Raw genomic sequence first — 26,180 nt, 5'->3', positions numbered from 1 at the left:
CATTCATTTTCAATTGGTTTGAACTTATGACCTCCTGCCTGACCCCGGGGGTAACTGGGATCACAGATATATTCCATCAGACCCGGCTCATAGTCAATTTGTTTGTTCTGAGACAGGGTTTCAGATAGTTACAACTGGCCTGTATCTAAGCATGACCTTGTAATTCTGACTCTTTACCTCTTCAAAGTGCTGGGATGAGAGGCACATGCTCTATGCTCAATGAACATGATTCTGGGTACTGAACACAGGAATTACAGGCATGTGGCACTATGTTCAATTTATTCAAGGCTGGATCAAATATGCTTTCTAGGCAAGTCATTAATTAATTTTGTATGCAGACAATCACTGAGAAAACATTGACCACAATGTCAATAGCAGGTGGAAATAAAGACTTGGAATAAATTTAGTCTGCTTTTTAAAACTTGAATCTTATACAACAAAACATTTCTCTCTGAAATGAAAAAACAAAAAAATAAAACTTAAGTAGTGAACTCTTTCTACGACATTTGAACATACATGATACTACAAAATAAGCCAAGCTGGGCAGGGGTGGAACATGCCTTTAATCTCAGTCCTCATAAGGCAGAGAAAGTTGGACCTGTAGTTTGAGGGCAGTCTGTTTATATATATATAGAATTCCTGGACAGCCAGAGCGAATAAGACCCTGCCTCTAATAAATAAAAAGCAAATTTTTAATTTTTTTCTTTTATCCTCTGGAAGAACAGGCAGTGCTCTTAACCACTAGGTCACCTCTTCACACCCCACCCTTCCTTCCTTCCTTCCTTCCTTCCTTCCTTCCTTCCTTCCTTCCTTCCTTCCTTCAGGATCTCACAATGTTTAGCTCAGGCTGGTTTCAAACTCTTTAGACAGCATGAAAAGGTTTTGAACTTGAGATGTTCCTGCCTCAGGCTCTGCAGTCGCCATTATTAGAAGTACAAAATAGTATGCCTGGCTCAGCTCATTTTTATTACATTTTAGCAAACAAAGCTAGGTGGAGTATGGTGGCACAAATGTATAACCCAGCACTGAGCTATACAACCTGACCCTTGTCTTCAAAAAACAAAAGCCAATACAGTTAGAACTATTAACATTAAAATTTATCTAATTTGCCAATAGTAAAAGTCAAGGTTTTTCTAGAGATGAGAAAATATGGCTTACACAGAGAAAGTATCTTAATTTTCAAAGAATGATTCAGAAAGGTATACAAATCTGCTTAGTGAAAAGGTATGTTTGTTATGTGCGACAGTCCACATCAACGACATAAAAATAGAGAAAAATATGTAATCAGGGACTACAGAAACCCCAGTATGATAGTCAAGTTTAAAATTAGAAATACAAATATGCAGGCGAGGTAGATGTGTAGAAGTGTCGCTGAAAACTGCTGGGCAGACAGAGTTATCTTCAGATATGTACAGTTATTTTGATGAGAGGCACACTGTAAGGTGACACTAGCAAGCTAAAGCCTGTTCAGGGCTAGCACCCAGGCATCAAGGAGACCGACGGGAGAGACCGAGGAGGAGGAAGAGGAGGAGGAGAATGAGTTACTTTAAAATAACTTGAGGCAGATGAAATTTATTGTGGGAGCAATACAAAAGATAATTAGTACCAGCAGATCAAAATTGTTAACCATATCCAGCAAGTGCTGCTCCGTGGTCTTTCTACTACCGCTGTTACTGTGGACAAAGCTCCTCTCTCACACAGCATGAAGCTTACTCATCAATTTCTTTGGTAGTTGTGCTGAAAACACCTTACTTGGAACCTATATCTTTTTATATGGGGACAAGTGGGGGCCCATTCAACCAACTTCATTCTTTTGATTTCACCTTAATAGAAATATCTCACTGCAGGGTGGTGGTGGGAAACCGAGGCAGGTGGATGAAAAACCCCAAACCACCACATTAAGGTAAAACAAGAATCCCTCTTACCTCTTCTACTTCCCATGCCCATGCTGGCCTCCCTCACTTTTCTTCACAGTACTTGACTCTTTAGAAAACCAAACAAACGACTGTACATCCCTACATTTTCCTACCTCTTCTGTGTTAGAAGGTAGGCTTCTTGTGGTGTTTCATCTAGTACCTCGCACAGTGACACTAAAAATGCCAACCACTAGTTGGGCATGGTGTCACACACCTTTAATCAATCCCAGCACTTGGGGGCAGGGGCAGATCTCTGTGAGTTTGAGGCCAGCCTGGTCTACAGAGAGAATTCCAGGACAGCCAGGGCTGTTATACAGAAAACCACTCTCGAAAAAACAAAACCCAAAACACCCTCCACCTGCCGCCACATGACAATAATGCAGAATGTCTCTAAAGTCTTGTAAACAGGTTTCCTGATATACTCCCAAAGTCCAGAGTAGAAATGCCATATTTTCCCCTAAATCTTAGTTCACAAGTATGATGATCCTCACAGGCTCATAGAGAGTAGCACTATTAGGTGTGACATGTGGCTCCGTTGGAGAAAATGTGTCAGTGGGGGTGGGCTTTGAGGTTTCACATGCTCCAGCCAGGCCCCGGGTCACTTCTCCCTGCTGCCTGCCAATCCAGATGTAGAACTCTTTTTTTTTTTTTTTTAAAAGATTTATTTATTTATTATATATAAGTACACTGTAGCTGTCTTCAGATACACCAGAAGAGGGCATCAGATCTCTTTACAGATGGTTGTGAGCCACCATGTGGTTGCTGGGAATTGAACTCAGGACCTCTGGAAGAGGAGTCAGGTGCTCTTAACCGCTGAGCCATCTCTCCAGCCCCAGATGTAGAACTCTTGGCTACCTCTCCAGCATTCTAGCTGCCTGCATGCTGCCACTTCCACACCATCACCATAATGGACTAAGACTTCCATCTATAAGTAGGCCCCAGTTAAACATTTCCCTTTATAAGAGTAGTTATGGTATCTCATCACAGCAAAATACCACTGACTAAGCCAACATGTAATAGAGTTTTCTGATACCAATAAAACCTGGTCCTCTGCAAAAGCAGCTGGCGCTCTTATCTGCTGAGTCATCCTACCCAGACCATCTAAGAACAGGCTGGTAGATCTTTGAGGCCTGGTCTACACAGTGAGTTCCAGGCCAGTAAGGGCTATATAATGAGACTGTTTAAAAGGAGACAGGATTTCCAGGGCAAGACTATTGTATATATGTACATGAAGGCATAATCACTTACATAGGCCTCTGCTAAGGCGAAGGTAAACACTGGTAGTCTTCCTCTATCACTCTGACCGTATTTACTTATTGGCTGTGGAAGAGAACACATCCATAGCAAGCCAGTGGAGGTCAGAGGACAACCTCAGGAGTCGGCTGTCTCCTACCATCTGGTTCCTGGAGACGGAATCTGGGTTGTCAGGCTTGGTGACAAGCACCCTTTCCAACTGGACATCTTGCCCAGCCCATTTCATCTTACTCTTTAAGAAAGGGTCTCTTCCTGAACCTGGAGCTACAATCACTGGCCAGTGAGCCCCTATGATCTTCCCATATATACTTCCAGCTATATACAGGAGTTGCCAAGATGTGTTGCCACTCTGAGCCTGCAGATGGGTCCTCAGAATCTGAACTTAGGTCCCTTGTACTTGTGCAGTAAGCATTTTACACAAAAACATCTCCCCTGCCTACAGGGCAGATTTTTGCATAGTACAAAATATCCTTTTATACTTAAAAAAGGTTTACTTCCACTATTTTCTATAAATCCAGAATTTTATTAAAATAGAACACTCCAGTAGTTTTAAGAAAAACTTGACAGGAGTTGGGCAGTGGTGGCACATGCCTGCAGTCTCAGCACTTGGGAGGCAGAGACACCTGGATCTTTTTGAGGTGGAGGACAACCTGGTCTACAGCGTTCCAGGCTGGCCAGGGCTACACAGAGAAACCCTGTCTTCAAAATCCAAAACCAAACAAACAAGCAATAAAACTTGCCATGAACTGTGTCCTTGGAAGGAGAATACTACCTTAACTGGGCACTACTAACAGGGAACCTAGCGTAACATCAAGAGCCCTAGAGAGGGTCAAAATCCACTGTATTAAATACTAAATTACTGTCTTCTCGATATGCCCAGAGCAATAAACACCTACACTCATGTCTAACATATCTAGAAGAACACCGAAGCACTATATAAAATCTACATCATTTAAACAGAAACAAGGACATATAAATGAATTAAGCATTAATATGGACATGGAAGAGAAACATCCAGCTGAGTTTGCATAAAAACATACATGGGGGCTGCCGACGTGGCTGAGTGGTTCAGAGTGAGAGCTTGTACTGCTCTTATAGAGAACTAGAATTCAGTGCCTGGCACACATGTCTGGTGACTCAGTCACTACAATGCCAGCTTCAAGGGAGCTGACACCTCTGGCCTCCAGGGACTATCACAGACTCCCACGTAGATACATGTGAATAGGACTATCACAGACTCCCACGTAGATACATTTGACTAGGACTATCAGGCACAGGCACTGCTGTAACTTGAGAAGGAGCACTGGCTCTTCCTGCCTCATTTTATTCCCCTAGGAACCATGGGTTTAATATGGATTTTTTTTTTCTGCTTAAAGTGAGAACAATTCATTTATCCACTTATTTAGTGTGCATGGGGTGCGCATGATCTCTAGAAGCCGGAGCGCAGCTTTCTTGAGGGGGTTCTTTGCTTCTACCGTGCAGGGCCTGGGCACTGAACTCAGATAGTGAGGCTTGGTGGTAAACACCTTCACTCCTGAGCTATTTTGCTAGACCCTAGGAGTTTACTGAGTAGGAGATACAGTAGGTACCCACTATAAGCCCCAAACAATTCTCTTACCCGAAACAGCCACTTTAACACAGGTACAGGACATTGGACGTAGTGGTATGCAGTGGTAAGAAAGCCTTGTGTTGTCAAAAAAATCTGATCTGTTTTTCCTGATCTGGAAACAGAAAATCAGTGACGGTTACCCACGGAAAAAACCTCTAGCATACACACACTGGGCATAATCAGAGAAATGAGGAAGCAAGCTTCAGCTGATGGGGGTGGATTCCACACTAACATGGAACAGGTTCACACGTAACTGATGCCCATCTGACTCCTCTGTGGGCAAAGGCACATTTGTATGCAGTGCTCAGACTACCAAGTCTGAGGACATGAGCTTTTGTCATTTTAGGGGTGAACTTTCCTAAAACTCAGCACCAGAGTCCACATGGTCTTTACAGACTTGAAATGCCACACACCAGAACAATTATCCTAGTCAGGCATTGGACAGAGCGAGCCTAAGAACTATCTACCCCAGTATCTCTTTTTGTCTTTCTCAGTGGTACTGAAGTTCTGATTTTTAGTTGGGCAAAATCACTTGCTATATGTGGTACTGCTGACAGTTCACCCAATCAGCCACAAGAAAGGCAAGCTCCAGCTCTATGTGCTTTCTGCGAATCTGAGCAGGAAGCGAGCACTGCAATACAATGGAGCAGTAGACAGTACTAGTGGAGGAAAAACACAGCAAAACAAGAGACCAGAGCCAGGACTCTCTAGCCATGAATAAAACAAACCTTGGTCAAGCCCCAGCTTCTGACAGCCACTGTTCTTACTGTTGTCACCGATGACCCTTTCCTTCTGTGGTACTGGGAATATGTTTTTTGAGAAAAGCTCTGTAGGCGCAGAGTGACACCAAACTTGCGCTCTTCCTGCCCCAGCAATTCTAGGATTCCAGCTGTGAACTGCCATGGCTGGATTTTACATAACCAGTTCTCCACTTTGAGATAATATCTCTTATGGCCCAGCAGGCTTCAAACTTGCAAGCTGAAGACAGCTTGGAAAGTTTTCACCTTTACTTACCCAGCCATGGGCTACCACTTTTGGTTCATGTGGTGTGAGGAGCAAAACAGGGCTCTGGACCCGCTACATAATCACTCACCGGCCAGGCCACAGTCCCAGACAGTCCACATTCATCTAAGGCAGCAGCAGAGTCTTACTGGGCCCCAGTCACGAACGTTTAAGAGCAACTTTTGAAAATCAGATTTTATTTTATATATATATGGGTATTTTGCTTCCGTGATGAATATTCTTGATTGTCAATCTGACTATAAAATGCAAATAGGTGGGCACACCCATAAGGGTTTTTTTTTTCATTTCTTTTTAAAGATTTATTTTCATGTGCATTGGTGTTTGCCTACATGTATATGTCTACATAGAGGTGCCAGATCCCCTAGAACTGGAGTTCAGACAGTCATGAGCTACCACATGGGTACTGGGAATTGAACCTGGGTTCTCTGAAAGAACAGCCAATGCTCTTAGCTGCTGAGCCATCTCTCTACACCTGTTTGGGATTTTTTTTTTCCCTTAACAAAACCATTTGAAGTAGGAAGACCCATTTCTTTTTCTTTTGTTTTTTAGAGAAAGGGTTTCTCTTTGCAACCCTGCCTGACCTGCACCTCGCTCTGTAGACCTGGCCTCAAAACTCAAGAGATCTGCCTGTTTCTGCTTTCCCAGTGCTGGGACTAAAGGTTCAGGCACTCCCTACCTCCAGCCTACATAAAGGACATAGAAGATGAATGATTACCCGCCCCTGCCCCTGCTTTGGCTCACTTTCCTAGGAAGTTCATTCATTCACTGGCATTAGAGTTTACTTTTTCAGGATTCCAGAGTATACTAAAGACCAGCTGAGACATCCAACCTCTGACTGAATAACTGGACTTCTGGACCTTCCTTTTGTAGATAGCCATTGCCAGAGTACCTGGACCACAGCCTGTAAACCAGTCTACTAAATCCCCTCTTTCTATACATACAAATTCACTTTGTATGGTTCAATGGTTCTCAACCTTCCTAGTGCTGTGACCGTTTAATACAGTGCCTCATGTTGTGGTGATCCCAACCATAAAATTATTCTTATATATTCTTCATAACTGTAGTTTTACTACTTTATGTATTGTAATGTAAATATCTGTGTTATCCAATGGCCTTAGGCAATCCCTAAAGGGGTCATGACTCAGGTTACACTGCTCTAGTGTACCCTGACTACTATACCTGCATGCATGTATGTGTACTACATATATGTCTGGTGTCCACAAAGGTCAGAACCTCTGGAACTAGAGTTATGTATAGTTCTGAGCTACCATGTAGATGCTGGGAATTGAACCTGGGTCCTCTGCAAGAGCAGTTAAGTGTTATTAACCATTGAGCTATTCCAGCCCTTAGAACAAATATTTATACAGGAAAAAAAAATCCAAATATTTATGATTTACTTACTTGAGAATAAGCTTTTCCACAGCACTTTCTCCGATAAAACCAGAGTCTCTTAAATCTAAGGTATACTGATTGAAAATTTTTCCAGAATTGAGGAAATTAAATATTTCTTCACCTGGATGATGATCAGGAATAGCATCAACTGTAACTGAAAATTTCTTTAGAAATTCCCTGAAATACAAGGATCATTGAATATTAAAGAGTTAGGACATATATGATTCTGTACTTAAAAGATGAATACATAACACTTGGCAAACTCTTACAAAACAGCGTTTTGTGTGTACTTTTTGAGATAGGGTTTCTCTGTAAAGTCCTGGCTATCCTGAAACTTGTTCTGTAGACTAGGCTGGCCTCGAACTCTCTCTGCCTCCCGTGTGCTGGAATTAATGGCATGTGCTAATGCGATAGAACCAATGAAAATCTTTTTGGTATACTATAAATTTTAAAGATTGATTAACTCAGGGTACAGAGATGGCTCTGTAGGTAAAGTAAGACTGACTGAAGAGTATTTTAGCCAGGTACACAACTTTGATCCCAGCATTCTAGAGGCAGCGGCAGGTGGAACTCTGTGAGTTCCAGTCCAGCCTGGTCTACAGAAAATTCCAGGCCAGTCAGTGCTCTTACATAGAAAAATCCTGTCTGGGAAAGAGAGGGAGGTATTGGGGGGTGGGGGGGGAGATTGACTGAGACAGACAGAATGTTTTGCAGTTCTCCTTATGGCTACACATTTCATATGTTCAGTAATGAAAACCACTGAGTCTCTCAGTGTTAAGACTTAGGATGTAATTTGGTTTGAATGTTTGCCTTTCAACAAAATTCAAGTGTGTATCAGTCATTGAGCAGCCAGTCAAAGATCCAGCTGTTTTATAAACACCAAATTTGAAAAATGGTTAAAAAGTACTAGAAGATTATAGATAGTGTAAAAAGACGCTACCTGTGTTCTTCTGAGAGGCCATCCTCATCATCTGTACTGTCCTGGTCGCCAATTCTGATAGGAGATTTAATGCCACGGCCCTGTCTTATGTCTTCCTGTAGCTGCTTCTGTAGTTCATCTAGCCTGAAAATTGAAAAGAATGCCATATAAATAATCCTCATTCATTCATTCTTGAGACAGAGTCTTTCTATGTAGTTCTGGAACTCTCTATATAGACCAGCCTCGCCTTAAATTCCGAGATCCACCCACCTTCTGAGTACTGGGAATAAAGGCATGCACACCAGGCTAGGCTTATGATTTATTTAAAAACAACTGCTGTGATCTAAAAGGAAAACAATTACCAAGTACTGTTATATAACAAATTATGTTATAATATAGGGTAGATCATATCTCCAAAATACATTAAAGTTTTTTAAAAGTTCTATTTTATATGCATGTGTTTTGCCTAAATGCATATTTGTGCAGTACCCACAGAGGCCAGAAGAGGGTGTTGGATCTCCTGGCAAAAGAGTCAAAAATGATTGTGAGCAATCATGTGGGTGCTGAGACTCAAACATGGGCCCTCTGGAAGAGCAACCAGTGCTCTTAATCACTGAGCCATCTCTCCAGCCCCTTGGATATTTCTTTACAACTAGAAATTTAAGAATGACCTATCCAAACCAGAAATAGAAAAATAGATAAATAATGATCAAATTTGGTTATCTTCTCTAATCTTTAATATTCACTGATATCTTGTAGACCAACACCCTGATAATGTTAATTAGGTTTTTTTTTCATCATGGTCACATGATTATTATCACCACCAAATATAACACTTACTATGGAATGCCAAACCACAACCTCTTAGTGAGATTAAAGGAAAATAAGTGGTCAAGAAACTCACTGTTTTCTCACTAACAACGGGTCAATCATCACACCAAATATTACTTCTATCTTTAGTCTGAGAACACTCAATATCATTTTGTGTGTGTGTGTGTGTGTGTGTGTGTGTGTGTGTGTGTGTGTGTGTGTGTTAAAATAGGTCTTTTGATGTATTCTAAGCTGGCCTGACACCGGAAATCTTCATGCCTCAATTTAAGTGTTGGTGTGTGTATTTTCACATGTAGCAAGGCTTAATTTTAAACAATTTCTCTAAATTCAGAGGGAAAAACTTTTAACATAAACATCTGAAGATTTCCTATAGTTATATGTTTAACAAGTTAGATTTGTAACTTCTATGTAATTCAGTTATCTAATCTTCCTTTTAAAGTTACTTAACAATTGATTTTTTTTTTTTATATTCATGTGGGTGTGACTGTGGTGGCTAGAAAAAGATTTCAGATCACTCTGTTTATTGCTATAAACAGTTGTGAGTTGTCCAATGTGGGTGCTGGCAACTCAACTGTAGTCTCCTGCAAGAACAGCAAGTATTCTTTACCAAAGAGCCACTTCTCTAGCTTCTTAAACAACTTTCTAAAGAAACAGCATGTTGGTGGTTGGCAACTACGTATCACTGTGCATGCTTGAAGGCCAGAAACCTATAGGAATGTTTCTCCTTCTTCTATGGGGATTCTCAAGATTGAACTCATGTCATCAGGTTTTGGTGGCAAGTGCTTTTCCCACTGAGCCATCTCACCTGCTCCAGTCAACAACTAAACTTTAAATGAAGGTTTCTGGGCTAGTACATGAGTAGACATGTTGTTCTGGTTAACAGTTAGTCTGCAACCACATACATAATTTTTTGACTCAAAGCTTAATTTACATGTATATGTGATTATGCATGTCCCACATATGTGTGTGTTTACATGGAAGCCAGAAGAGGGTGTTGAAGCTCCTGGAGCTACAGTCACAGGTGGTTGTGAGATAACAGACTTGGGTTTTGGGAAACACACTCAGGCCCTTTTGAAGCACAGCAAACATTCTTAGCCAGTGAGCCATATCCTTAGCCCCATTGTTTAAAACTTTTATTTGCTTTAATTTTTAAAATTATATTTAAGCCAAGCATAGTGGAGTATGCCTTTCACCCCAGAACTCAGGAGGCAGAGGCAGGTAGATCTCTGTGAGTTTGAGTTCAGCCTGATTTACACAGTGAGTTCTAGTACAGACAGAACTACATAGTGAGACCCTACCTCAAAAAAACAAAAGTAAACAAACAAAATTGCATTGACTTCCGTGTGTGTATGTGCGTATGTGGTCAGAGGTAACACAAGGGGCAGTTCTTTCCTTTCCCATTGGAGTCTTAGGGATTAACTCTGGATGTTAAGCTCAGCAAGTGCTGTTACCCACTGAACCATCTCTCTGGCCATTTATTTACTGAGATAGACTCATGGCACTCTTTCTGACTCAATCTCCCAAGTTCCTGAATTACAACAATGGCCAATATATTCAGCTTGTCACATAAATGTCATTAGGAAAATCATGACCCTTAATTTTTTGGTGTGTATAAAGTGGGCTGCTTATCATTTTGAACTATTTCCTCCAAAGAGTAAAATGACACAAAAAACATGTATGATTATCTTGGTTTCAAAACTTGTTCTTAATGTTGGGCATGGTGGCAAATACCTGTAATCCTAAAATTGGAGAGGCTGGGAGCAGAAGAATCCAATCTTTGAGGCCAACCATAGAAGTATACTGAAATCATGCTTAATAACCCTTCCCCAGCCCAAGAAAATAGTATAAAATGTCTGAAACTGGTAAACATTAAAGAAAAGGTTGGATTTTAAAACGTTTACTTCCTTAAGTGAAATCAATTTATTTATAACAATGAATAATTATGGTTCCTTGCTTAGTTTAGATCCATATTCTATGAAAACTGAGTTTTTTGAGTTAAATGCTGCTAATTTTTTAAAATTATGGAACACTTCATGAGTCTGCTTGTCATCCTTGCACAGGGGTCAAGCTAATCTTCCCGGTATTGTTCCAATTTTCGTATGTGTGCTGCCAAAGTGAGCACAAACATAAAAATCAAGGTCCTACTTTTGTGCTAACAATAAAAACTAATAAAAAATAGGCAAGGGCTCTCAATAGACATTACTCCAAAATTATCAAGAGGCCTAAAACCACACAAAAATGTATTAAAAATGTCAATCAAAACGATGATGAGAAACCATACCATTTCATGTTCTTTAAGATGGCCATGGGGAGGGAGAGAAGGTGGAGATTATGAATATGAATGAATAGCAAGTGCTGGAAAGAATGTGGAGAAGAGAGATCCTCATGCACTGCAGATGGTAATGGAAAATATTACCCTTGCTGCAGAAGGCAGTGTGGTGGCTGTTCCAAACCCCAACAATTACCTCAAGTTCACTAAGTCCTGGTATGGGTCCAGACTCAAAATAACTGAAAGATGCACAAATCATCATAGCATTTTTTTCTACAACAGCTGCAAAGTAGGTACTGCCCAAGTGGCCATTAATTGATAAAAGAACAAAATGTGGTATGTATACAAGATGGGACAGTCAACATCAAGAAGGAAATTCTGACCCAACCTTCACTACAAACAACGAAGGCATGCTAATTACAATACTTTAGATATAATAAGGAAACCAAGAAATGATCTCACATGAAATACCTAAAAGAGTCAACTTCATAGGAACAGGAAGAAAAATAAAAATGGTGGTTTGCCAAAGGCAAGGAGGCAGAAGAGAATGGGAATAGGCATGGAGTTCAGTTTGAGAACTCTGGAGCTAGCTAGGTGGTGGTGATGTCAGTGTGCTAATCTAACCTATACTACCAAGAATAAGATGTAAGGCTGTGGTGATGGCTCAGTGCATAAAGCTCTCGTTACACGAGAATCAGGTCCTGAGTGTGAAGTCTCAGAACCCACATAAAGCTATATGCATATACCCGGTGTATTGGTGCATACCTTTAGTTCCAAAACCCAGTAGGCATAGGCAGGCAGGATTCTGAAAGTTTGAGGCCAGCCACAGGTATACAGCAAGATCCTATCTCTAAAAATAGGGCACTGGATGCATAGCACAAGCGTCTGTAATCCCAGTGCTCCCACAGAGAAATGAGAGGCAGAGAAGGGAGCCTCTCTGATGAAGCTTACAGGTCAGTTAAGGCTAGCATACATAGCAGTGAGGAGCCTGCCTCAAACACAACAGAAGGTGAGGACTGACACCCGAGGCTCCTCAGGTCTTCACATGCATGCCGTAGCAAACATGCACTAGCACTCTCATGCACACACTGTCCGTGCACACACATAAGAAAATATATTCTACTCATGCTTTGCATCAAGGATATCAGTAAGATACTGTTGTAACAAAGAGGAATTTACATTAATAATGTAATACACAGCATACTGTAAAAACCTGTATCTTTTGATGTCTCTAGAACAAGAAAATACACCTTATTTCTAAAACAGTTGACAAGAGAATTAGAATAATGGCACTCCTACAAAATGCATGTTAATTTCCAGTTCTCTTGGGATTTTTGGTGTACTGGGGACCAAAGTCACGGCTTTGTGCTTGCTTGGCAATCACTTTACCACTGAGCTAAATCCCCAGCCCCATATACACTTATACACCATTCTAAGGTAAGTTAAAGCCAACCACACAGTAGAGCAGTTTGTTCCATGTTAACAGATTAAACTAACCTCTGTGTGTCTTCCTTCTCCTTTACCAGTCGCTCTAAGGTGTTTGTATAAGTTCCACTCTGAGCATATTCCTAAAACAAAAAGAAAGTTGAAAAAATACTTTATAACTTACCTTAGTAGAAGAACTGGGATATTTTAAAGTTGTTCAGAGTACTAATGACTATTTTCTATGTCAGTAACCTGGGTCTGGATGACACCCTTCTTAAAGGAAAAATTTCATCATCATGCTTTAAGTCTAGCGCTCTATGCTGCAGGCAATTTGACCTCAATATCCATTAGGAGGAGAGACACTGCCAGTAAACCCTGCTAGCCTTAGGATCTGAATGCAAACACCCAAGGGCTCTGTGGTGACCCTATCTTTGCTTCTGCATTCTATTTTAGTGAAGTCAAACTACTACTAATTTTTAGGTTTTACTATGGAATATTACACCTTCCCCACCAAACTTTACAGAAATCTTAAAATTAATACAGTTTACTCCCAAGATAGAATGAAGCACTTTATAAATAAAATTGCACACCACAATTAACAACATTTCTACACTCTACCTTCATTTACAGCAGTGGTCTCCAAAGCAGGGGGTGTGCAAGGTGATCCATTGGGGTGCAGGAAGAAAATAATAGAACTTCTATTTATATGGAACTTCTATAGAAACTCCAGTAGAACTTAATCTATAGTAACTTCTATGTAACTGCCACAGGAAATACTTAAGTTTTCTTTTTCCTTCTATTTCTGTTTTCTGTATATACTTTATTTCAAAAGTTCACAGTATTATAGTGGTACATGTATAGAATATATAAGTCACATATATATACTGGGGTACATGCTTAAAGGTTTCCTTTTAATAAAAAAGTACATGTGATCAAAAAAGTTTGGAGACCACTGATTAACAAATATAAAATTGAAGATACGGGGAACTCATTACCAAACAAGAATTCACACTCATGTCAGTCTAATATGAGTTGTAGTAAGCACTGAATTTTAAAGTAAGTTAACAATCTATCTTCTTTAATTAATCCATCTTTCCCCCATCAAGTGAAGACACGTTATCACAGAACCACTTACCATGTAGTCTGACGACTGGGGTCTAAGCCCCTTGGAAAACGCAGGAGGCTTTCCTGAAGTTGTAGGAGTCTGACTGAAGTTCAGAGCCATTATTTCTTCCAGTGATTTTAGTGTTTCCTCTTCCTCATCACTCTCTAAGTTGTAACCTAAACTTTCTTCATCACTATCAAAATCACCCCTGAATTTCCTTTTCAGTGCACTGCTACCTGCATTGGAATTTCCTGAACTCTCTTTATCTGAAGGAGCTGTTGGGCTTGGGACACACGGCACAACTTCCAAGGCAGCCGGGGGAGATGCTGTTGGAGGGGCGTACTCTGAATGCAAGGATCCCCCAGAACTTTTCCCTGAAGATTCATTAGAAACAGCCTTGATAGTCTTTGCTTTGTGTTCCTTGTGTTTGGAGGATTCTGCAGAATGCCCAGAACGTTCTTTCGAGGAGGAACGCTCTTTATCTTTTTTAAGAACTGGAAGAGTGCAATTTTTAGCATTTAGCGGTACTCGAGAGGAAACAGCACTTGGAACATGGGAAAGTAAAGGTAGCTTTGTCTCTTTTGATGTCACAGAACCAGCCGGTTTACTTTTCTGAAGGTTGCTAGCTCTTTTAGCTGTGGATTTTTCCTGAGGTAAAGGCAAGTGGGGCTTCTGTGTTTTGGTCTCTTTGGTACTTGCTGCGTGGACTTGGTCACTATTCTTGGAAGAATGGTGGCCAGAATTTGAAGGTGCCAAGTCTGTAGAAGAGCGATCTGTTTCGTCATCAGGTTCCTTAGCTATATCTTCCAAGCGCAGAACACCACCAGGAGTCTTCAGTGCGATGTGTCTTATAAACCTTTCTCTCGGATGGGATGTGTCTGGGCGCTTCTCTAGGAAGGACTCTTTTGCTTTGGGTATGACAGGTTCTTTTGTGCTTTTCAGGTCTGAGTCCACAGAGTTCCTTTTTCTTTTGTCGGAGAATTTATTCTGTTTAGAGCCTAAAATTAATTTTTGTCACATCAGTGAGTATACTCTTCTGTCTACATCAAGGTTATTCACAGAACACTCTGAAGAAATGTTTAAATTCTAAGGTTAGGTTGAGATTATCCACTATTTATGTAATGAAAACAAAAGAATTTACACCAACTGACAATGATGTCCAAGAAATTTAAAGCTAATGACTTATGCTCAGTTTTATTGCTAGTCTATTAGGTTACTATCTTATGAAAGGTATCACTCCCTAAAACATTAGACACTACCTGGTTCTAGAAATACTTTAATATCCATAGGTGTAGAGGTTTTAGATGATAAGCAAATATAGGAATAAAGAGGCAGATAAATAACATTTAAAAAAACTCATCGGCTGGGTGGTGGTAACACATGCCTTTAATCCTAGTAGGCCGCAGAGAGGCAAGAGGATCTTTTTTAGTTCAAAGTTGGCCTGGTATACATAGAGTTCCAGGACAGTCAAAGCTACATAGAGAGATCCTATCTCTAAATGAATAAAAAAAATAAATTCTATCTTGCATAGTGGTGCATACCTATCCAGCAGTCAGGAGTCTGAAGCAGGAGGATCATGAATATAAGGCTAGCCTGGCCCAGAAGAGGATAGGAAAGTTGGACAATACAGTCTAAATACAGCAACAACCTTAGCCAACTAGCCAACCAAAACCAAAACCAAAAACCAAACAAAAAACCCAAAACAAATCAATAAGTAAATAGACTTACCCAAGAATTTCCATCTAGTGACCATCACTAATTCTTACATGTCTCTAGTTTTCAGCTGTGATGGTTTTAACTAACTGTGTCTTCACAAATATGTTCAAGTACTGACCTTCAGCACTACAGGATGATACCATGTGCCTGAGCGGTACACTTACAAGTCAAAGAATGCTGAAGATTAACAAACGCCCAAATCTGTAAGACGTAAAGATGTTCTTTCCCTAGAGTTATCAGAGGGCCTTACCAATGCTCTGATTTTAGATGTCAGCTTTCTAGAACTATGAGGTAATAATTTCTGTTGTTTTAAGCTATCCTAGCTAGGGTACTTTGTTACAGATGTTGTATTTATTAATGAATACAACCAGAAACACTTTAATAACTATATATTTTCTAGGTAGTGGTAGTGCATGCCTTTAATACCAGCTCTTGGGAGGCAGAGGCAGGCAGATCTCTTGAGTTCAAGGCCAGCCTGGTCCATAGAACAAGTTGTAGGACAGCTAGGGCTACACAGAGAAACCCTGTCTTGACACCCCATGAACCGCCCAAGTCTGAGCTTTTTTTTTTTTTAAATGTATGTATATGAGTACACCAGTTGCTGTCTTCAGACACACCAGAAGAGGATATCAGATCCCATCACAGATGGTTGTGAGCCACCATGTGGTTGCTGGGAATTGAATTCAGGACCTCGGGAAGAGAAGTCAGTGCTCTTTACTGCTGAGCCATCTCTCCAGCCCCCATTAATCCCCCCAAACAAACAAAGCTATGTTTTTTGAGTTCTGGTTTATATGAGTGTTTGAGTAGAGGCTGGAAGTTGCTGTTGGGTGTCATCCTTTTTTTTTTTTAATACTTTTTTTATTCATTTATTATATATAAGTACACTGTAACTGTCTTCAGACACACCAGAAGAGGGCATCGGATCTCTTTACAGATGGTTGTGAGCCACCATGTGGTTGCTGGGAATTGAACTCAGGACCTCTGGAAGAATAATCGGGTGCTCTTAACCGCTGAGCCATCTCTCCAGCCCGTTGGGTGTCATCCTTTATCACCCTCCACTTCATTTACTTAAGCAGGGTCTCTAGCTGAACATGGATCTTACCAATTAACCCAGCCTAGTTTGCCTATGTACTCTGGGGATGCTGTCTCTTCCTCTAGAGCACTTGGGTTACAGGCCGTATGCTACACTTGTCCAGCACTTATATGTGCTTAATCAGTCTTTAAAATTTACATTATGCTAAAAACAAATTCATTGAGACTGTTGTGGTGGCATATGACTTTAGTCCCAGCATTTGGGAGGCAGAGGCAGGCCCATCTCTAAATTCAAGGCCAGCCTGGTCTATATAGGGACTGCTAGACAAGACATTCTGTCTGGAAAAAAAAAAATCATTAACCCATACTTTAATCATTCATTTAAAATTCATGAAGACTGGAGGCATATATGAAATACTTGTCTAGCCCATGCTTAAGGGTCAGGAAGACAAAGAAATTCTCAAAATCAAATTTGCCTACATCTTTTGTGGCGCGCGCGCGTGTGTGTGTGTGTGTGTGTGTGTACGTACAGATTTCTTACTGTTTTCAAGCCTGCTTGTTTCGGGATGGGGAGGAGGGGTAAACAGGGTCCTATGAACTCCAGGTTGGTCTGGAACTTATTATGTAGCTGAGAGTGACCTTGTACTCCTGACCTTCCTGCCTCTACCTACTAAGTGCTCAGCATGGTGGCAGGAGACAGTCAGATATATCTCCATGAGTTCGAGGCCAGTCTAGTCTATATAAATTGCTAGAGTAGCCATGACCTTGTCTCAAAACATAAAACAAAAAGCCCTCAAAATAAATAACCTTAGGGGTTACTTTTATGAACATATACTCTGGAAAATGCAATTTTAAAAATGAAGCTAGCTAAATGTGGTGCTCCTCCCTCCCCCAGCCCAAGTCTGAGACTCCTAAACTTTCTAGGAAGTAAAGGAATGGCAAAATTTTCAGTTCTTTTGTACTTCCTAGACAGTCTATCGGCTGGATATTTGTTTCACAGTACTTAGATTATAGGTGAGCACTGCCATGTTTTATACACAGATAATACAGATCTGAACTATGGTCCTTGTGCAACAAGCGCTTTATCAATTAAGCCATTTCTCTAGCCCCTTAGTCTTGTTTCTGAGACAGGGTCTTGCTATGCAGCCTAAATTTCAGGCATGGAAATTCATGCCTAAATTACAGGCACATATTACCACATACAGAGGGATTTTAAATTATCACATAAATGACACAAGGAACCCAGTAAGTTTACATTAAGTATTAACTATTGCTGTGTTCACTACATCTTCCCAAATGTAGGAATAATCCGTGAAGTTCATTTCTCATATGAGGTTATGGCAGAAAATGCTGACACACTAGATGAATAAGATTATTTCTAGAAGCCTTTCCTTTCCTCAGGAATAACATTCTGCAGTGTTAATTTTTAATATTTTAGTTCTGGATCCCTACTTTAAATCTTTTTATACAACCTCAAGTTGCTTCAAATCTTTCTGTGGGCAAGAGAGATTTAACACATGAATGGTGCTCCCAGACTCTTGAACAACAATAAACCAGGCTCTCCCAGGCTCTCTTGAGGTGTTCAATTTAATATTCTGTTATTTGATTAAGAAAAGATACCTTAAAGAACTGAGTTAGCTGATTGAGATTGTGCATGCCTTTAACCCCAGCACTGGGGAGACAAGCAGAGGCATATATATTTTGTTGACTTTGAGGCCACCCTGGGGTACACAGGGTTCCAGGACAGCCAGGGCTATAAAGAGAGACCCTGTCTCAAACAAAACAAAACAACCAACCAACCAAAAAGAATTCCTGAGCTAAGAGCTATTTGTGATTAAAGTATCAATTAAACCTTGGAGATGTCCTTGAGACGTAAAAGCACCTTTGTATTTGGAGTCTTTGGATCTTGCTTTAACTTAATGCAAAGCATCTTTAACAGTACACCAATACTACAAGATTATGTTTTTGCTCATATGTTCTAGGACAGCATCCCACTGTCCCAAGCAAGCCCCAAACCTGCAGTCCTCTTCCCTCAGCCTACTGAGTGTTAGGATCTCGAATTTGTGCTACCATGCCTAATATCAAGATTATGTTTCTTGATATAGACAAAGATTCAGAGGTGAAATACTCGATATCAGTATAAAGAATGCAGGGTTAAAACACACTATTAGGAACTCCTGAAGAAGGCAGAGAGGTCAAGAAAACAGATTATGCAGAGTAAATTAAGCGTTTATTTTTTGAGGTCAGGTATTATTCTATGTAGTTCAGGCTGACTTCAGTCTCTAGCGTCTCCGGTCTCAACTGCTTGAGCTTACTGGTGTGTGCCATCACACCCAGCTCTGAACATTACTCTTTTGGGATGTAGTTTTTGATCAAACGCTTAACTATTAGAGACATTTAATTCTAGGAAGGAAACTGAATATTTGAACAAATTTATTTTTAAAAACTGGTATGAAAAAGATACAAACTCACTTAGAAATTCTATGTTTAAGTCTGATGCTACCTACCTGAAAGTTCCCACGAGTCTGAAGATGATCTTTTTCTTGAGAGATGTCCATTTTCCTAAGAGGAAAAGGAGAAGAAAATTAGGAATTCTGAGAAGTAAAGAATAAACTTACACTTGAACAGATTTCTAGACGAATAAAGCAAGCACTTATATTCAGAGGTAGCTTTAAAAACAAAGTTTAATCTTAAAATGAAGGGTATGGGCTGGAGCTATAACTCAGGGTAGAGTTCTTCCCTAGACACATAAGGCCCAAATGCAATACCTAGTATTAGGGAGATACACATACATATATACTCCACACCACATACTCATGAGGCCATCTTATCATTAAAAAAAAAAATCACAAAAATGAAGTCCCTGTTTCATAAACTAACAGCGATTTATAACTCAAAAATTAATACAGTAGGGCTGGAAAGATGGCTCAGGGGTTAAGAGCACTGACTGCTCTTCCAGAGGTCCTGAGTTCAATTCCCAGCAACCACATGGTGGCTCACAACCATCTGTAATGGGATCTGCTTCTGGTGTGTCTGAAGACAGCTACAGTGTGCTCACATAAATCTTTTAAAAAAATTAATACAATAGAAAAAGACTACTGGTATCTGGACCAAATATTACATCTATTATCATCAGCAACTTCAGAAGGTACAATTTTATTACAAATAGGCCTCTAGATTTACAAATACCGTCTAGTAATATACAATGCTGAGATTTCTTTTTTTCACACCTAGAATGTTATAGTTTATTTTTCATTTACCTGATTTGAAATTTTCCTTTTTCTTTTTAAAAATACTATTTATTTTTATTTATATGAGTGCAGCACAGTAGCTGTCTTCAGACACACACCAGAAGGGGGCATCAGATCCCATTACAGATGGTTGCGAGCCACCACGTGGTTGCTGGGATTTGAACTCAGGACCTCTGGAGGAGCAGTCAGCACTCTTAACCGCTGAGCCATCACTCCAGCCCTTGAAATTTTCATAGTAGCTTAATCAATATAGCAGGTCTTTGCAGTGCTGGGGACTCAACCCAAGGAACTCAACCAGTTAGGTGCACTCCCAGCTTGGTGCTTTTTGATTTTGAGACAGGCTATGTAGGCCAGGGTTATCTCTAACTCAGAATCCTTTACCTTAGCCTCTCAAGTGCTAGAATTATAAGTATGTACTTTTTTATATCTGACCTTATTTGTTCTTTAGGTAGATAAAATTTGAAATTAACAACTTGAGAACTTCTGTTCTCGTTCTCAGCAGTAAGAAGCTGATGTTAATGCTAATCTGATTCTGTATTCTCAAGAGAAAAATATGATAGGATTAAAAACTATGTGTAATTTTCTAAGTCATCAGGTATGTTTCTAAGACCCATACCTAATCAATTACATATGAGGCGGGAGAAAAAGTTCATGGGTTAAGAGTTATTGTGGGGGTTGGGGATTTAGCTCAGTGGTAGAGTGCTTGCCTTGCAAGCGCAAGGCCCTGGGTTCGGTCCCCAGCTCCAAAAAAAAAAAAAAGAGTTATTGTGCCCTTGTAGAACTTGAGATTAAGTTCTACACACATGGCACAGCTCACAACCACCTGTGATCCTAACTCCAGGGGATCTGGTGGCTTCTTTTGGCCTCTACATATAGGTTCAAATAAAGTAAATAAATTGAAGATTTATATATAATCTGAAACAGTGGTTCTTGAACTTTTAGAGGGCAGTTATCTGGAGACCTTTTAACTGAAAGACGGCTGTGCTCTGACTCCTCTGTTTCTTCCTGGGACAGAGAGCATATTAGACAAATCCAAGGGCCACTGCTACTACTGCTCTGAGGACATTTTGAGAAGCACTGTTCTAAGTTGTTTCCTGCTCTTTTATATTTGCCATTCCTAAGTACCTCCTTTTGGCAAATCTTTAAAAAAATTACAACACTTGCCTGAAAGAATGTTTCATTCTTTTCTAACGTTTCATTAGAAAAGATCTTTGTGGAACCAGAGAGATAGCTCAGAGGGTAAGAGCACTGGCTGCTCTTCCAGAGGACCTGGCTTCAATTCCCAGAAACCACATGGCACTCACGACTGTCTGTAATTCCAGTTCCAGGGTATCTGACACCCTCACACAGACATACATGCAGGCAAAACACCAATGCATATAAAAAATGAAGAGGAATCATTAAAAAATTGTTAAGAAAAAAAAATCTTTGCCCCTGGTCTGTAAAAATTATGGTAAAGACTGAATTTAGCTGAGCAGTAGTGGTGCAAGGCTTTAACCCCAGCACTTGGTTATCCCCTTAAGTGTTATGGGTTAACAAGTATCTTCAGACTTAGGTCTAAGCACAGCACAGTAGGAACAGAGCCACCTCAGTAGTCACTACACATACCAGATTGGAGAGATTACTCTTCCCAGGTACGGCCTCGTTGTGTTTGCCGTGCTCATGCCTTGGCTTACATTTTTTCCCTACACCAGAGGACTTTAAGGAAAGGTTGCTTGCTTCTGAGAAAGAATTTTCTGAGTTGATTCTCTGCTCCATTTGTTCCTTTCTCAATTTCTTTTGTTCTCGCTCTCGGCAGTAAGAAGCTAATGACAACTGGAACCTAGCCCCCAGTGGGCTTTCTCCTGGATGGTGTCTAGATAGGCTGCTTCTGCTACCAACACTTCTGGAGCTGTTCTTGAAGATGTCACCTTCTGTGGCTGGGACTTGCTTTCTGGAGTCTTCACTGTTCTTGCCTCGATCTCTGTCATTCTTCTCCCTGTTACTTTCATGAATGAACAGTGACTTCCTTCTCTCAGGAGACCGGTGTTTTTTCTTCCGTGCCTTGATCTCTTTGGGCAATCGGTAAGAGGAAGGAGCATAGATGCCCGCTCCTTTGGGTAAATATTTGGTGCTTAGAGACATACAAGGCCGACGTGACTCATGGACACCACGGTCTTTGTGGTGCTCTTTCCCGCCTTTCATGAAAGCTTCTAAAATAGGACTTTCTTCTGATGACATCCTTTTGGGTTTAGGTTTTTTTGGTGAAGATAATTTCCTTTCAAATTGCTCTGTCCCAGTGATGGATAATCCATTTCCTCTGTATTTGATGTTTGATTTTTGGGAATCCAACATATGTTTGTCTAAAACAGCCACAATTAAAACACATATAAATCATATATTATTAAAAATAAACTGATGTGTCCATTATTATTTATACTAACTATTAACTTTTAACTGTATTGAAGCTACTAAAAATTCAAGCCAATTAGTAAGTGGTGATAAAATATTTTGGGGGAAAGAGAGAAATTAAGAAATAGGTTTATCTTTTATGAAGTTTCATGAATCCTTTCTGCTATGTCATCTAAGCTCCCTGTGACTTTATTTGTGAGCTACTTTACCAGAGAATACAAATGACATAATGACTATAAGCTGGAATATTTTTAATGTTAAGAACGTAGAAGAGGGCTGGAGAGATGGCTCAGCGGTTTAGAGCACTCGACTACTCTTCCAGAGGTCCTGAGTTCAATTCCCAGCAACCACATGGTGGCTCACAACCATCTGTAAAGAGATCCGATGCCCTCTTCTGGTGTGTCTGAAGACAGCTACAGTGTACTTATATATAATAAACGAATATATCTTTAAAAAAAAAAAAGAACGTAGAAGAGATGGTTTACTGTTAGCACATTTTCATTATAAGACATTTCTCAATTCTGAACAGCACAATTACGTTTGGAGGCTCTTCACCTCTAAAACAACCCATCAAAAATACATTAACATGCATACCTTGTTTTGAAGCTGGCTTGAAGAAATCTATGATTGATTGCTTCCTGAAAATAAAAGCACAACTAATATGATATCACAAAACCAAGTATTAAAACCTCAATGTTTTAGATTAAGTAGTGAATTAGATTTATTTAATGTGGGCTGAATTCCAACGTCTAATTTAACTAATCAGGTTCTAAAAACGTTAGTTTGCTAAACCACGAGGAAATTAAAAACTATAACCATTTTTTACTAAGTTTATAAACATAATTGAGACTTATGAAATCCAGAGTACTAAAATGCCGAAATGAAGTGTGAATCCAGGGTGCTGACTCCTGTGTATGGCTACAACAAGCTAAGACAGAAGATGCCGGGTGAGAAACATCTGATTGTATTTATTATAAACAATGACTAGAGAGATACACCATTCAAACAGAAACCTGGTAAGTAAGAGATCAGAGACCTTAACAGAGACTTGCAACAGGAGTAGAACAGCGGATGGGATAATGAACAATTAGATCTGAAAAGGAATGTGCAAGGCAAAAGCAGAAAGGTTCATTCACGAATCTTACACTAATCTCTTTATAAACTAATAGCAAAAAATAGAAGGAGCCACAATTGTGTTTCAATTTTTTTTTTCAATCTAAGATTCCTTCAGATTAGCTAGGTGCAGGGGCACACACCTTTTAATTCCAGCACTCAGGAGACAAGGCAGGTGTGTCTATGTGAATTCAGGACTAGTCTGGTCTACAGAGTGAATTCTAGGCCTAGTAAGGGCTACACAACGAGACCCTGTCTTGAAAAACAAATCAAAACAAACAAAATGGACAAAAACAAGCAAAGAGTTCAAGGGGCTGAGGAGATGGCTCAGTAAGGTTAACAACACTTGTGGCTCTTGCAAAGAAGCCAGGGTTCCCTGGCACCCACATGGCTATTCACGAATGACTTGAGTTTCCAGGGATATGTAATGCCATCTTCTGGTCTCCTCTCACCAGACACACACGGTGCACATACACATGCAGCCAAAAACATTCATTTACATAAAATAAAAATAAGTAAAATACTTATATTTTTACAAAAGCAGCACACTGCCTAAGTAAAATAAAAAGGGAATCAGACAGTTAATAAGCAAAAACCCAAACCAAACAGCTTTAATAATGTGTACAGGTTACTGCACCCAAATGCGGGCATACAATTATTACCAGAACCTATACCCTGATCTGTTCATGCATGCTGAGATGTTACATGAAGAAAAAAAAAATGAGTAAATAATTTTTTTCCTGAAATGTATCCATTTTTTTTGAAAGAGAACAAACAAGCAGAAGGCTACTGTTGTCTCTCCCGCTGAGGCCAGTACTCTGTGGGAAAACCCGAGCAACCCAAACCCAAGGCTGACCTCCTTTTCTATCTGTACGTTTTACTGGTCACATTAGAAGAGCAATGCACATCTTTACTGTTTACCTAGACTCCACGGGTATGCTGAGAGAACGTGAATGATTATGAGAAATATGAGTGACAGCTTATGGGAGAATACATGCATTTGTTTACAGAAAGCAAATTACATTAGGTAAAGTAACTCCACCACTGAGCGAATGAAGACATGCTAACCTGCAAAGGGGACAAATGATGCCCTATTACTGGTAGTGGAGAGGGGCAAAAGAACCCAGAAGCAGCAAATAAAAACCAAGATCCACTTATATCTTTTTACTAAATATTAACACCATATCCCTTCCCCAAAGTACTAAACCTAATACCACTCTTCAATGCATCTGAAAGGAAAAAAATGGCTTTGGGTAAACTATGAAATATAAATGAATTCTGTAGAGGTAAAATAACTGTTTTCTAAGTTCAAGCACACAGAAATGTCCATTACTTATGTATAACTGGTTCAAAAAATTATGACAGCTTCACAAACCTTTATCTGGAAGTTCTGGGGACAAATGTGTTAGGAATTTCAATTTATTGGATTTCGGAGAGGAAATAACTTGAGTGTATTATGTACAGACCCAGCAGGATCTGGTGCTGCAACCTGTAGTCAAAATAGTAATATTTCTCCAGCAAAGCTTATCAACACTCCCAACACTCAGTAGAATAAAGACCACCCACAACCTTATATTAATTAGCTCTGGTCAACCTGGCCTGGGCTGCCAAGTATGCTGTGGCAGAAAATTAATGAAAACATTTGCTTTCCACAGCTCTCTGGCTTTCAGAATTAAGATAAAGGATTGTGAGTCTGTGCTACAGTACTAAAACATAAATTTGCTTTTAAATGTCTGTTACCACTTCTTAAAATTAAAAATAAAAAGACAGTACCAATTTCGTAGATAATCTGAATGTTTTATTGTCAGAGGATGTCATTTGATTAAATTCTCCATCATTACATAGCTCCCAAAAAATCTTTACCATATATTAAAAAAAAAAAAAGAAAGGAAAAGGAAAAAGGGAAAAAAAAGGTATGTTGGTGAGGGAGAAAGTCACTCAAAGAGAAAACAGGCGCATTCCAAAAATGTTTTTTAGAATCAATGGTAGTGTACACTGTACTATTAAGTAATTCGTGGGTTTTCCTTATCACATCTTACATAATTAAACTCTGTAGAAACCACTAGGATCAGAACGATCTAGAGGCTTCGAGTAGGGAGGGCCCCAGGGCAAGCGCTTCGAAAAGGAGAAATACAACCTTCTACCTAAAGCTGCCTCTCCCGCAGCCATCTAGGCTGGTGGTCACTTAGACCAAAAGCAACACCCCAACTACAGAAAAGGAGACTTCAACTCCCAGAAGCCACCGCGCGGAGGCGGGGCAAGGGCTTGCAGGCCCCAGAACATCAAGGCCTGAGCTCGCTGAGGATGGCGGGAACTGAAGAGCAGCCGTCCGCAGTCCTCCCTTATACCCGTGCCCCCGCGACCCGGCCCCTTCTCAAGCCCTCTGCACGGTACCTGTCCCCAGGACTCTCTGTTCTTTTTCCCGCTGCAGCAGGGGTGGTACTACCGGGTCTCAGATGGCAGCGCGGGGGCGACGACCCCGGGGCTGGGGATGAGGGGAAACCTGGCCTAGCGGGCATGCAGCGCCTTGTCATGTCGGCGCCGCTGGCGACGGCGGCATGAGCTGTGGCTGGAGAAGCTGGTTGCGTGGTTGCCGTCTTGCTGCTGGGACTCGGGGAGGCTGTCGGTGCAGAGGTGGGCGGCACCCCCTACTCTCTTCATGGCGGTTCTCTCTTCGGAAGTGACTCCGGTGTGAGCGGGAAGGAACCTGAGGACCATCAGGGGGCGGGCCTTACTTGAGGTGCCGTGTCTCAATTGGCTGACCTAGAGGTCACTCTGGTGGTAGCGCAATAGAAAGCCTCGGCCTGCTAGGAGGGGGCGGGTTTTTTGGAAGGGGGAGGGGAGAATGAAAACTGCCCTCCCCAGGCCCGTCACGTGCGCCTGGGGCGCGCGCCTCCTGGTCGGGGCCGCGTCGGCCTTGGCGGGTGCGTGGGA

At 40.6% G+C, this 26,180-nt stretch overlaps 1 protein-coding gene and 1 non-coding gene across 2 annotated transcripts in view; both read right to left on the bottom strand.

Annotated features, from left to right (window-relative positions):
* Slf2 (SMC5-SMC6 complex localization factor 2) overlaps positions 1–25,951 on the bottom strand; it is a 60,218-nt gene extending 34,267 nt beyond the window's left edge. The window contains exons 1-9 of the mRNA XM_032892049.1: positions 25,641–25,951; positions 22,728–22,771; positions 21,351–22,084; positions 18,999–19,053; positions 13,774–14,741; positions 12,711–12,781; positions 8,135–8,257; positions 7,204–7,371; positions 4,789–4,891 (exon numbers count right to left, since the gene is read on the bottom strand). Coding sequence (XP_032747940.1) covers positions 4,789–4,891; positions 7,204–7,371; positions 8,135–8,257; positions 12,711–12,781; positions 13,774–14,741; positions 18,999–19,053; positions 21,351–22,084; positions 22,728–22,771; positions 25,641–25,780 — 2,406 coding nt within the window. The 5' untranslated portion in view covers positions 25,781–25,951. The remainder of the gene's footprint in view (positions 1–4,788; positions 4,892–7,203; positions 7,372–8,134; positions 8,258–12,710; positions 12,782–13,773; positions 14,742–18,998; positions 19,054–21,350; positions 22,085–22,727; positions 22,772–25,640) is intronic.
* Positions 10,960–11,066, bottom strand: LOC116894868. The gene has a single exon (XR_004387081.1). It is a non-coding gene; the product is annotated as a U6 spliceosomal RNA (small nuclear RNA).
* Positions 25,952–26,180: the final 229 nt, after the last annotated feature.

The sequence above is a fragment of the Rattus rattus genome, chromosome 2, assembly GCF_011064425.1.
Source record: "Rattus rattus isolate New Zealand chromosome 2, Rrattus_CSIRO_v1, whole genome shotgun sequence".
NCBI classification, from domain to species: domain Eukaryota; kingdom Metazoa; phylum Chordata; class Mammalia; order Rodentia; family Muridae; genus Rattus; species Rattus rattus.
Note: the sequence above shows the minus strand (reverse complement) of the source record. Positions and strands in the feature narration are given on the sequence as shown.